General features: G+C 35.9%; 1 protein-coding gene across 17 annotated transcripts in view; it reads right to left on the reverse strand.

The window, feature by feature from the left end:
* cacna1ab (calcium channel, voltage-dependent, P/Q type, alpha 1A subunit, b) overlaps positions 1–14,910 on the reverse strand; it is a 165,945-nt gene that overhangs the window by 74,949 nt on the left and 76,086 nt on the right. For all 17 annotated transcript variants that reach the window (XM_058792387.1, XM_058792402.1, XM_058792403.1 and 14 more), the window contains exons 4-5: positions 12,922–13,027; positions 12,497–12,636 (exon numbers count right to left, since the gene is read on the reverse strand). In XM_058792387.1, the coding sequence (XP_058648370.1) occupies positions 12,497–12,636; positions 12,922–13,027 (246 nt within the window). The remainder of the gene's footprint in view (positions 1–12,496; positions 12,637–12,921; positions 13,028–14,910) is intronic.

The raw sequence follows: 14,910 nt of genomic DNA on the forward strand, positions 1-14,910 counted from the left end.
TCTCTCCTCTATTGCGTCATTAGGTCTGGTGTTTGTAACGTCACACAAAATAGTCCTTCAAAATACATGTCATAACCCAAATATGTAAAATGACTGCGAGATATTGGGAGAAAGGGTGTGGCTACATTAGCGAAATAGCTAATATTGGCTGCAGTTTATGCACATATATGTATGTGTATGATTATACTGTTAGATGCATATTATGTTCATACGTTTACATGCTTCAAGAATGTTTCTAAGAATAGATTCCGTCTCGCTCATTTGCTTTTAAAAAAAAAAATGAGGATGACGATCGTGGAAGCCTCTCTCCAACATCACGCCACCAGGTCTCTCCCCATTCACGGCATCACCATAGCAACCGGCGATTCCTCTTTTACCAGCCTCCTCTCATTCATAACCGTTGCCGCGGCAACGGGCCCTCTGTCATTGATGGAATCTCGTTATTGCTGCTGCAACCAGGCTAGGAGTGAGAGATAAAGGGCCCCCTTTCAATTGATCTCCGTTCCGTTTCATACGGCGAGTATTCTCTGACTGACCACAGTGTCTACACACAGTTTATGTTCATATCTCATTAGCGTGTCCTCTACATGTTGCTCATGTTGTCTGTGCACGAGATCAACCCGTTTCTGCGATAAAACAGCGCAGGAATCCTCCAGCTTTTCGTTGCAGCTGAATCTAGGTCATCCTGATATGCAGCCGAACTCTACATTATTCAATGCTGTACACTCAGGCCCGTGCGTCTGGGAATACAGTGCATTTGTGCGGTACATGAGGGTGTTTGCTCGGGGAGTGTGACAGGGATCTGGTATCACAAATCTTGTTTCTTGAACCAGAATTTGTAAAACAGGCCTCTTGTTTACGTCAAAGTGCAGGAATAGGTTTCTTCTTTGTTAACTTCTCATATCGTGCGTGAGGGTTTGATTTGATCAGCATGGCTACAGACTGCTGAAAGGGTTCATTGTCAACTCTGGGAAGAAGATATTACATAATTTGTTAATATTTATATTACATTCCTTAATGGGATTATTCTCTTCCTCCTTGACTTCCTCCGACTCCCTGCAATTGTACTTTTACTATACTAAACAGGCGTACTTAAAGTCTGCTAAATTGGTCAACTAATTTTGTGCTTAATGCACTTTAATTGTGTGGAAGTATATTTGATTGTGCTAAAGTGGAACTATTGCAAGTATACTTCAGGTACGCTTTAAATATCTTGCAAGTAAAGTTTAATTATAATTTTTATATCAGTAAGTCTTGAGCGATATGTCAGTAAATATTTTAATAGATTTGATTTTTTATTTATTTTTTAATATATAAAAAAATATATATTTTTTTTACTAGGGTAGTCATTGCTAATGCAGACATCACTTTCATTATTGCTCATATTTGTGACCCTGGACCACAAAACCAATCATAAGGGTAATTTTTTTTTTTTGAAATTGAGATTTAAACAGCATCTGAAAGCTGAAAAAATATGCTTTCCGCTGATGTATGGTTTGTTAGGATAGGATAACATAGGACAACTATATGAAAATCTGGAATGTGAGGGTGCAAAGAAAAATCTAAATTTTGAGAATATCACCTTTAAAGTTGTCCGAATGATGTTCTTAGCAATGCACATTACAACAGTAATCAAAAATTTAAATATCTTCTAATAATCTAATGATTTCTGGCATAAAAGAAAAATTTATCATTTTAACTCATACAATGCATTGTTGGCTACAAATATACCCATGCTACTTATGACTGGTTTTGTGCTCCAGGGTCACATTTAAGGTTATGGATTTAAATTAGCCTTTAACTTAAGGCACTACAGGTTGGGGTGTAACTTGACCTGCACTTTTTGAGCTACAGACATAAATCAAATCCAAATTATGAGGCCTACTGAGGTAAACTGTGTTGTTACCTAGGAAATTAGAAATGAATGGTAACACTTTATTTTAGGATTTCTTAACTAGTTGCTTATTAGGATGCATATTACTAGAATATTAGCCATTTCGTAGTACTAATTAAACACATATTAATGCCTTATTCTACATGACCTTATTCTAAATCCTTAATCTTACCCAATACCTAAACTTAACAACTACCTTACTAACTATTAATAAGCAGCAAATTAGGAATTAGTGTAGTTAATAGTGAATTAGTGTTCCCTATTCTACAGTGTTACCAAATTAACTAAGGTGTAAAGAGGGTGACAAAAAAGCCCCAGTAATGTAATATGTGGGGGCATAAAAATGCCCTCTTTGGGCACTGTTTTCCAATAATTACGATAATGAGAAATGTTTCTTGAGCCCCAAATCAGCATATTAGCATGGTTTCTGAAGGATCATGTGAAACTGAAAAATGAAGTAATCGTTGCTGAAAATTCAGGATTGTTATAAACGGAAATAAAAACATTTTAAACTATTTTAAAATAGAAAACCATTACTTGAAACGGTAAAAATATTTTACAATATAACAATTTTACTGTATTTTCAATCAAATAAATGCAGCCTTGGTGAGCATAAGATAAAATGCTTTCAAAGCATTAAAAAACTTATCAAACACAAATGTTTGAATTGTAGAGTATTTCATAGTATCCCATTCAATAATATCATCATATTTAAGTATAATGTTCTATATTTACAACTTATACAATATAACTGGGACTTTGAGGATCTTTGAGGTTCTTTAGACGTATAGCAACTCCTTAGCAATGCAAAAATCTTAAAATCTAGTTTTAATTTCCATTGTCAAGCTTTTATTTTTTTGTTCCTGCTTTTCTCAACACAGCTGATGGTCACTCCCTCTCCTTCCTCTCATCCTCTCTGTTGCTTGTTACCAAGCACCTGCGTTTCGCCTGCATCCTCACATTTCCCCACCGCTCCCTTGGCTCCCTTTTTTCCCCAAATGCTTTTTTTCCCTATTAGTCTCCACTTGCACGGTTACATTTGTGATGAAAGAAAAATGAGAGTGAGGGAAACATGGAAAACCTTTTCCACCCTTTACTACAGCATAACACACTGATGCAGTCTTTCGCTATCACACACACACACACACACACACACACACACACACACACAGTCTCTGTCCATTACTGTAGGCCTATAGCGGCCTAATCCGCCTCTTTCTCTCTCTCACTTTCTGTTGTCGTTCTTCCCACCTGTTCTTATGTGGCAACCAGCATGTGTGTGGCCTTCACAAGGACAAGAGAAAGTGCGACTTCATCAGCACACACATGCAGAAGGTACAGTACATGTTAACGCGTGTAACATGACGTGTGTGTTGAGAAAGAGAAAGAGAAAGAGAGATAGAGAGGTTTTCTACCTGTGTGAATATTGTACCACTGCCATCACTTCCATTATCATTATTGCTCTGCAGACATTTAGAGAAAGACATCCTTCCCTTCACCTCCATACAGACATTAACCACACACACACCCACACCCACACACACACATACACACACACACACCCTAAAACACATTTACTCTAACATCAACACACACTCCACAAACACACTTCACTTAAAGTGCATCTATTCCTGAAACGCGCTTTTAACCTGGTGTCCGGTCGACGCAATGGTTCCTTTAACACAGACATCACTTCCTGGACACATTCTCAAAAAAGATTTCATAGCCATGTAGATACAAGAACACGAGATTACACTGCTATTTTAATACTTTTTGGAACTCTAAGCCATATTAGAGAAAGGACAGGAAATGGTGCAGAGAAGCGGAAGATGTGTGTAAGAGGCAAGCCAGATTCTAACTCATGCCATATGAAAGAAAAACCGACATATTCCAAAAAAATAAATGTTGGGTTGGTTTTTATTTAGTGCAAATTGATTGGCTCGTGAAAAAAGAAAGTTTAAATACCAGAATGAAGCTTGGCAAGAAAAATAAGAGGGATTTGTGATGTCAGCCAGAAAGGATAGTTGTTTCAGAGGCAGGGCAAGTTATTACTTTCTGATTTAAGATTATGACGGTAAACTTTGGAATAACATGCATAATTAAGCATTATGCTTAATGTAATGCACTTTAAAGGGTTTTTGAGAGAATACATTCACAAAATGGAAACAGTGTGTACTAGTTCAAACATAAACTAGACTGGAGCATGCATGAATGGATTGCACTGACATGCAAACTACAAAAACTGTAACTGTCTTTTTTTTTTTTTTTAATTAAAGGTGTCATAATGCTGTTCCATGCCGTTTCAGCCCAATGTAACCACTCGTATTGGTTCATATTTACATTTAAATGTTCCTCTCCTCCATAACATTAAAATAAGTGACTATATGTGAGTGTTTGGACAGAGGGAGACGGCGAACCAGAGAAAGTAAAAGATAAGCAGAGAAAAAGCAGAGTGAGTGGTGTCTTCTCTGGCCTTCCACGGTTCTCTCTTATTACATAACATTGCTATGGAAACAGCTGCGCATGGCAGCGCAAAGGTGTGTCCAGAAACTGAGAAATCTTCTACAGACTAAACCATGGTGTTATTCTCTTGGTCTCGCTCACTCTCTCACTCTTTTCCTCTCTGTCTCTCTTCGCTGTGTGTGCCAGTAGTGAAGTCACAGATTGGCACGGAGCAGGCAGCCAATAGCCAGAGCAGTCACGACTCAGGAATCTGCCAAGTAAGAGCTGTACATTGGCAACACGTGCACAAGCAGTGGCGGTGGTAATGCAGAGTGTGATAGAGAGCTAATAACAGTACTTGTATGACAGTTCGGTACGTACCTCAGATTTAACGTCACGGTTCAGTATGATTTCGGTACAGCAGGGGGAAAAACTACATTTTATTTATTTTTTTAAATAAACAGTGGTTTACTGAATAAGTTGCTCTTTCTTTAAATACAATCAGTTATAGTTTAAATTTTCTTAGTGATAAAAATCTACCTCAGCTTATGCTTAAAACAATGGGGAGCCCTTTTACATTATAAGTTTACAATTAGGCCTAACAACTTAACCCAAACTTAAATTTAATTAGTCTACTATTTATTTTTAAATAGACGATCAACACTCAACTTTAAAAAAAAAAAAAAAAAAAATGCAAACATGCAAATTGCACATAATGCAGTTTTTAAATTAACTTATAAATAATACAATTTCTAGGCTATTTGTTCAAATATATTCAATTACACATTGGCTGTCATAGCATGTTTCATAACAGATTAAGTTAAACATTCATTAAATAATTAAGACTAACAGGTTTAATAAAATATAATGAGTATATGGTGTAATATTTCGTGAAATGCTCCTCTCTAGACTTCATTTCTCTAGTGAACTAACGAGCTGTGGACATGAATGAAATGCTACGTGACATTTTATTTCCATGCTGTTTTGTTGATGTCTTTCCTCGGTTGAAACACTGATTGAGCAATTACATGAGGCATGAGATGTTCAGTCATGTTTATTCGCGTTAAAACTAGTAGTAAGGAATGATCGTGTTCACTCGCGCTCTGCCATTTACACTGCACAAGTCTGCGGCGCGTCACGGCTCACACACGGGAACCGGAGCTGATCGCGGCCGCTCTGGTCAATGCTTGTGTTGGGTTTATAACAGCACGTTTCTGAACTGTCCCAGAAGCAACTCTCCAAGGCGTTTATACTGCGATCTGTCATGCCACATCAAAGACGGTCAAAACGGCATTTATTATTTGAATTTCCTGAAAAAAAAATAAAAATACTGTCTTCGATCAGGTGAACTTGCGTACCAAACCGAAAGACTAAAAAACTAGTATTAAAGTAGTAACGTATTACTCATGTTTTTATATATTATATACAGAACAAATCATGTATCATATTATAACGATAATGATTTCACCCACACGCAGTATTGTGTAATGTGTAAACCTCAGGCTGAAGGAAAAGTAAATTAACATCTGTACAGAAGAACGCAGGAGAAGAAGGTCCAACACTAAAAAACAATGAAGCACAATTGTTAGTTTATCTAAAGTCATTTTTGCTTATTAGGTTGAACTGGATCATCAAAGGTCAGCAGCAAAGACATTGGTTAATAAAATGAGATTAGATACATTTGTGTTATTTAACATATTTAATTATTGCAGGTCATATTCTGAGTTTGCATTTCACTGTTTTAATTCATTTTGATGAATACTGAATCAGTTTTTTTGCGAGTGAGATGAATTAATGCACGTTCACATTTAGTCTAGAACTACAGTAACATCATGTTCACATACAATGCCTCTGTGCTTCCAATTTCTCTCAACATGGGGACAGGAGACTTGTCAGCCAATAAATGGGAAAACAAAGTAACTGGCGTTACTTTTTTGAAAAAGTAACTCAGATATTTTCTTGTAAATTAAAAAAGTAATGCGTTACTTTACTAGTTACTTGAAAAAAGTAATCTGATTACCTAACTTGCGTTACTTGTAATGCGTTACCCCCAACACTGTCACACTGTTACTATATTAACATACATTAACATAGATGTATTTGCAGACTCACATTCACAGATTTAAAAAAAAAATCCTGATGCTGGGGGAAAAAAGGCAAGCTCATGTCATTATTTGTCAACTACTCAAATGCAGATTCAACATGAGCTCTTTCAGACTATCCGCTGTGACCAGTGACCGCTCTGTGACCAGCAGCAAACTCCACTCAGAGGTCATGAGAGTCTGTCACTCTGCTGTCAAGCTTCATTGACATCTTGATGTAAAATCTGCGAGGTGAAACTAAAATGTAGAACTACAGCTTTGGAGCTGATGGAAAGGCACTCAGGGGAGAACTGCAACCACAGCCCTTGTGAGAACCAGCATCTGTGTTCAACTGACACTAAAGAGAATTTCAGACACTGAAAAAACAGACGACCAAGGCTAAAGGTTTAAGCATGTGAGAAGGAACAATGAAATGAAATCAGTCTCTAATGTCCTGTTAATTATGTGCCTACTAATTCTAATAGTGGTTCTATATTCTATTCAAACACAATGCAACTCAGATTTCTCAGAATTCAAAAGGCTGAAACAATCTAAACCTAGCATAGCAGCCAGTTTTCATTATATCACAGTTATAGTTATTATATTGGTCTCTTCAGAGCATTATAACTGACATGTACCCACACTTTTAGAAATAGACAATCATATTTAAAGAGTTTTTTTTGCGTGGCTGCAGTATGAGGAAAGAATTGGCTCTGTGAACCAACTTTAAGACCAAGAAAAATCTTCTGCCAGCTGGTAGTGTTGGCAGTGGATTGAACAACTGTGCAAGCAGTAAGCAGTAATCCTACTATGGCTAGCACCCATTAACTGCCTGTTATTAAATCAGGACTACTGAGTAAACACCACATGACAAAATTTATATAAACAAAGTTGATATGTTTTTTTTTCTGATTATTCATATGCCACTGGGCAACTTAAAATAGAAAAAGAAATGGTCTAAAAGTATGGGCCAGTGTCAGTAAAACATTAAGTAAGTAAATAAATTGTAATATGTTATTAAATAACCTTATTTTGTTTTAAAGAAAATGGTAAAAATAAATAATTAAAAAAAGAAGTAAACTGAAAAGTAATTAAATATAACTAAAATGTATGGAAGCTTGTTTCCACTACAGGATAAAAAATAAAAATAAAAAATGCATCTGAGACTTAAAATACCATTTTTTTTGTTTCTACCATGAAATAAAAAGTAAAAAAAGGTATTTATTATTTCATCGTTGTGACATTTCCGTTTTTATCTCACATTTCATGCTTTACTTCTTCAAATTGCAAGTCTATATCCTCCATTCAGACTTTTTTCTCAGAACTGTGAGGAAAAGGTTTAAGTTTTAAGATAAATTTTGCAATTAACTTTTTAAATTTCTTTTTTGCCTGTGATGAAAACAAGCTTCTATAAAAAATTAAATAAATAAATGGTTACTTTATTTTACAGTGTCCTTGTTACAGTGTAAATATACATTTACAGTAAGTACTGAATAATATTAATTATGTACTTGTGTATACATGTACTTACTGTATATAGTTAGAGTTAGAATGAGGGTTTGGTTTAGGGTTAGTTGCACATAATTATGCATAATTTATTTTTATTACTATAAGTACATATATCGTGTAACAAGAACAACGTAAAATACAGTGTTACCAAATATATTGAAAAAACTAAAATTAATAAATAAATAAATAAATAAAATGGTCTCACTTTATTTTAAGGTACAATTCTCGCTTTTAACAAATAGTTTAACTACGACTTTAGCCTTAATATACTCATAATTTGCTTCTTATTAATAGTTAGTAAAGTAGTTGTTAAGTTTAGGTATTGGGTAGGATTAGGAATATAGAATATGATCAGGTAGAATAAATGTTTTATAAGAACTAATAAACAGACAAAATATTAATAATAGGCATGCTAATAAGCAACTAGTTAATAGTGAGAATAAGTCACTGTACTAAAGTGTTATAAAATAAAATACAATTAAATTAAATAAAAGTTCTACTGGACAGAAAGAGAAAGAAAATACAGGATAACTTCACTTCCGCGAGGAACACAACATGACAGACAAACTTGGCAGAATGTGTGCGTTTGTTTTAGTAGGTAAAGGTGTGTATGAGTCTGACTGTAAATAGAAATCAAAGCTGCAGGAAACAGCATGGAGGAGGATGCATTTTATCATCAAAGTGCAGCTCTTTCTCTCTAACACACACATACACACACAGTGATACTGCTGTGAAAGCCAGCTGATGCTTACAAATGTGTCCAATGTGCGCACACAGCAGTCAACGGTGAGTAAAAATGTGTATTGAGGATGTAGTTAATGATTAGCCATGTTCAGTTTCGCAGCTGTTTGTGTGTGTTAAGATCTGCCCGTGTCTAAAAGCAGGGCTAGTTGATTGATCATCTGCAGTAGTGAAAAGCAGGTTACTGCAGCAGCTAACGAAAACACACACACACACGCTCGCCCTGCTCCTTTACGTTTCCCTCGTTCTCATTCTCTTCCTCTCCCCTTCCACCTCTATCCTCCATGTTCTAGTTTTGCTCCCCACCTTCTCTTCATTTCTACTTTCACTAGTTCCCTGTTAAACAGACAAGAACTGCTGGTTGCATGATGTGTTTTAAATGCTGTTATGTTGGTGTGCCTGGTAGTCTTCTTAAAGGGACAGCTCACTCAAAAATTATTCCATCATCGTGCGGTGCATGCGAAATTGCATACTGAGTAGGTACTATATTTGAAATTTAAATTACTTTGCGATCGTTAACAAAGTATGTTCTATATAGTATGAATATGGGTGGTACGATTGAAATGTGCACATACTTTATCTGCCAGGTGGTTACTGTCATGTGACCTACCAGCGTCAGTTGCATTGCTTCACTATCATTCATAAATCCTCTCTCATTGCCTCATAGTATGATAAAATTTCCATAGACTGTGCACTTCAGAATCCAGGCAGAAGTAGCAGGTCATCCGAGTACTTTTCGCCTATTGCTTTTCGAATACTATGTACTGTATTTGGACACACTACTTTTTTTGGATAGGCTACTGTTTTTCGCATATTGCATAGTAGGGAAGCATTTGATTTCGGACGCAGCGATTATTGACCTTCATGACATTCCGAACCTATATGGCTTCCTTTCTTTTACTAAAAATATATCTTTTAAAATAAGTCTCTTTTGCTCACAAAAAAAATTGCATTTGATAAAAAAAATACAGTAAAACAGTAATATTGTAAAATATTATTAATTTTTTTAAATAACTGTTTCTATTTTAATAATTTTTTTCAAAATATAATTTATTTCTGTTGATGGCACAGCTGAATTTTCAGTAGGGGTGCGCCGATCCTATATTCAGTATCGGTATCGGTCCGATATTGGCATTTTCTGCCGCATCGGGGTATCGGTCAGAAGAGACCAGTTAAGTCCCACAAAAGCCACAAACACATGATAAAACACCATAAAGTTTTTGTGCACTATATTTCAAGTGTTCTGAAGCCGTTCCATAGTTTAATGTGAGGTGCAGGTGAATATTTAAGTCAAGTTCACGTAACTCTTCTCTCCGCTGCGGCTGTGTGTCATCCTCCATTCAGCATTCAAACTGTGTGCCGTGTTCGGTTACGAGTCAAGACGATAAAACTCTGCAAGATTATTAAATGTTCCTAATATGACACTTGATCTGTAAATAAAGATAAATGGTTTTTGCATAAAAGGACTTTATCTTGCAGGACTTTATCTTTGTGCTATTTTCAAAATCGTGTTGGTGTCTGTTAGATCACAACACTGGACTAAAGAGCTCTATGTTTTTAATGAGCACAGTAACTGAAATTTAAAACTGTTCAAAGAAAAGGCTCAATAAACTATTGCACAGATTTAATACACTACGCATCAATATCTCTTTACTTTGTGCTTTGAACCTTTCTATGCGGACTGCGGAGCGCTGTGTGCTGTGTGCTGTGACTCCGTGTTGCTTCAAGCGCATCATTCTGCACTCGGGATGTGCATAAGCTCTTTGTGCCGCTCTGTATTTGGAGCCTTTCGTATCATAATACTTTTGCACAATGAAAGATTATTAATAGCCTTTCTTGTTCATCTTATCTATCATATGTTTCTGCCTCATTACTGTGCTATACAAGAAATGTCTTTTAATTTTAAAGTATATATATTTATATATAAATATATTACTTGTTTTCATGAATGTATTTTACAACAATACAAACAGCAATGTATATCATTTTACATTATCATTTTAGATTTAGTCCTACACTTATTCACTCCCCACTAAATAATGTTTTTTTCCCACTAATTTCAGATTTTATATAATTGTGCACTCAGAGTAACTTTTGCTACTGAATTATCCACTAACCTAGTTTATAATAGTATTTTTGTCATAGATTATAATTATTTATGCATTCATTTGTTGTTTTTCTTTACAGTGAAGTTGTCTATATTTAGTAGATTGTGTGTAACACAAAAAAGTCATGATCAGGTCAACACACATTGAGGTATAAAAATTCAACACTGATTTAAAAAAAAACTGCCCTGGTATCGGATCGATATCGGTATTGGCAGATACTCAGAATTATTGGTATCGATTGGGATCGGTTCTGAAAAAGTGGTATCGAGCCACCCCTAATTTTCAGTAGCTATTACTCCAGTCTTCAGTGTCACGTGATCCTTCAAAAAACATTATATGCTGATTTGGTGCGCAAGAAACAATTCTTATTACCATCAACATTTATTTTTGCGGAAATCATGATTAATGCATCCTTGATAAATAAAAATACACATTTCTTTGAAAAAATGGCAGTGTGTATATAAAAGGACATTCATTGGAATGTCCAAGTTGCTTTTTTTCATACAAAGTCAGTGACAATATGGTAAAAATGTGTCACTATTTCATTTTTTTAAACGGAGAAGTCTGGACAAAACACTTTTGTTCAAAGAAATCTATACAGGCATGGAACAACAAGTAACTAATGACAAATGTGCACTACTTCTTTAACTAGCTCAACCAGCAAGCCTCCCTTGGTCAATCATAATTATCATGCTAGTTGACCATAATTTTCCAGCTCCACCAGCAATACCAGCACTACGCAGCATAAATCAGTGGGGACCAACATGGAAATGAAAGGTTTTCAGGGTTTTCACTCCATCTTGGATTCTTCCATTAGCCACTGATCTCTTCCTCCTCCTCCAGCTATACGTCTTTTCACATCAACCACCACCTTCTCTCTCTCTTTCTAATTTTCCAATATTCCAAAGCCCAGGGGAATGGAGTAATGGAGTCACATGGCCCTGCCTTCTTTAGCACTGCAATACTACAACACATCCCCCCTACACACCCGTCTGTCTCTCTCTTGCTCTCGCTCTCTCTCTCTCTCTTTCTCTCTGCTTCCCTGTGAGGTGACATTTAAGACGTGCCCTGATGGTTGCTCCCTACAGTGCTGCTGTGATCTGCCTGTGTTTGAGAATCCACGTGTGCGTATGTGTGCCTGTGTGTGTGTGTGTGTGTGAGAGAGAAAGAGTGCTCATTAAGGCATAACGGAGCCAGTGTCCAACCAGACCTCTGCTGTGTACGTAGCATTGCTTCACACACAGAGTTCCAGAAGGGGTGTGACTTTCTCTGGGCTAATTTAGGGCATGCGAAAAGTACATCTTTTAGTACGTGTTACAGAAAATGTGCAGTCAGTCGGGGTAATAAGGCAATCTATAATCTATTTTATACCTGAGATTAAAAAGGCTGAAATGCTAAATTAAACACAGATTAAAAGTATTTGTATTGCTTTGTCATCTTTGGCTGCATGCAAATGAAAAATAATGACTACTGAAGCCTGAATCATGAACAAATGACTCTAAATGAATTGATCAAAAAAAGCCACAAACTCCACTGACAACACACATCATAAAAAAATATTTGACATCAGAATGCCACTATTGACCTATCATAATAAAGTGTTTCATAGAGCCATCTAATAATTGCGTTATATTGACTCATAAATTGAGCAGCTCAAATTCTGTTTTATTCTATTTCACCATGACACCAGACGCCAGAGTGTGTGTGTTTGTGTAACTCACCCTGTGAGCACCACTACAAAGTCCATCACGTTCCAGCCGTTTCTCAGGTAGGAGCCCTTGTGGAAGGCAAATCCCAGTGCAAGAATCTTAATGCCCGACTCAAAACAGAAAATTGCAATGAAATAGGGCTCTGTGTCATCCTGCGAGAGAAAGAAAACCACAGATGGGATTATTATAAAAAGCATTTTCACTTAGAACATTCTTAGTGCTTGGCAGTTTTTCTTAACTAAACTTTTACTGTGTGTGTGCATCTACATAAAGGAGCAGTTCACACAAAAATGAAAATTTAATTCTTAGCAGATTTTCATTTTTGGGTAGATTATAGTAGTTATAACTTGCTGTACATAAAAACAATAGTCTATGCAATGTCCCCATTTAAATTTAGCTCAGTAAATGTGCGTGTGTGTGTGTATGTTCCACTTTACCAGTCGTTCTGACAGTGGAGTTTTGTCTCCATCTGGTAAGTGTTGTTCAAGAGCCAGTACGATGCAGTTGGCAATGATGGTGGTCAAAATCATCCACTCAAACGGAGTAAGAGGTAAAGTTAAGGCTAAAAACAAGCTGGATTCATCATATCAAACATATTTAAAATGCAAAAACATTTTTAAAATTACTATGCAAACATAACACTGCATGAACTTTGCAAAAAAATAACCACAGTATAATGTCGAAAAATTATTTTTTATCATACCATAATGTCAAGAAAAGAGTAATATAATAATATTAGAACAAAAACAAATCATGCACATATAGTGTTGTCTTCTTGCAGTTTGGATAAACCATGTTCATTCAAGTGAGAGTGATATAGAGCTGTAAGCCTGGGCTCACACATACATACAAAAATAAACACATACACAGGGCTGAATTAACAATTTAAGCCCCGAAGGCATTTTTAGAGTTGTTGTTTTTTTTCTGAGTGACATATGCAAAATACTCCTACTCAAAAGGTAGGTATCGTTTGACAGAAATTTATTTCAAAATTTTTAGAAAATATTTTTTATTACATTTGGATATTTAGCATTAAGGATTCAAAAGTTACAGCATTTGGAACCAAGGTATTCTTTTTGACAACCGGAAGGCATTTTTAAAAATGTTGACTGTAGCAATGAGAGTCAATTGGTAGGTATCATTTAATAGAAAACTTTCAAAAAATTTTAGAAACTAAATTTTCATCACATTTGGATATTCTAATGCTGAGAAACTACTGATAAAAGACAAAAATTGAAAGTGTGCCCAATGGAAATTTCACTTACAGTATCTTTCTCATTTGACATGCAATAACTCAGGAAGTAAATATGGTAAGAGGGAAATTCCTTTTTGGTGAAGTTCCCCTACATGTGAACTGCATCTGGATGAAATTGTTTGGTGATAGACTCAGACATTCATTGGTAGAGCTTCTCAGCATTTTTCAAGATCAAAGTGCAGTTACGTCTGCATCCCAAAAATAGAGGTAGGCATTGATACCTGACTCTAATATACGATTGGTAGAGCTTCCAAAATATTTACATCAACGCTGGAAAACAAGCATGAATGGTTCCAGTAACAATGGATAACATGAATGCATCCTGGAAAGATGAGAGACATATCTTTAGCCAATTAGCATGTTACACCACTCAATGCAATGGATTATGTTGATTTTGGACTCATGTCAATAAGGAGCATTCACTGTAAGTAATGATATGAAATTTTATACGATCTGTGCATGTTTCATGGAGTTACGAGCAAAATCGCCACATAAATGCTACATTTGTATATACCTGGCTACATGCGTGTCTGTGGGGTTTTATGTGTTATAACTCCATGAAGAATATCTTTAGTTCTGAGCAATATTATTGTTGTTGTATTCTACTCCATGAGAGCATTCAAATGATATATGACACATGACTATCTGAGCTGTGTGATAGTCTTGACGTACATTTTTTTTTTACTATGTTCTGTAAGACATTTTTCTTATTTATTAGCAAATACTACTTAAGAGTTAATCAAATTGGCTACATGCATTGTAAAGTTCAGATTAGAAGCTTTCACTTGACATTTTGTGTTGATCAAGGCAGTAGTTTTGAAAAATATGATAAAAAATTTTCACCACCCACTAGGTGGTGCCTGTTGGTGATACACTCCATTTTAGAGGGACAACTCAGCAGACATGCATTAAAAACTCAGTTTCTAAGCTTTAAAAAGATACCTATTATGTGTTATTCCATTCAGTGGTTCCTTAGTAATTTGATTATGAATTTTTCAAGGGGGGGTCCTGCTGGTGGTACATTTTGGGCTTAAATGGTTAAACAGATGAGTGTGGACAGATTCAGCCTGGCTGTAATAGAGCAATCATTATCCAGTTACTGTGTGTCTCTTTACCAGCTGCCACTGCCACTGATACACACACTCAGCACTTGTCATAACCGCTTATGTCA

Source organism: Onychostoma macrolepis, chromosome 11 (assembly GCF_012432095.1).
Source record: "Onychostoma macrolepis isolate SWU-2019 chromosome 11, ASM1243209v1, whole genome shotgun sequence".
Lineage (NCBI taxonomy): Eukaryota > Metazoa > Chordata > Actinopteri > Cypriniformes > Cyprinidae > Onychostoma > Onychostoma macrolepis.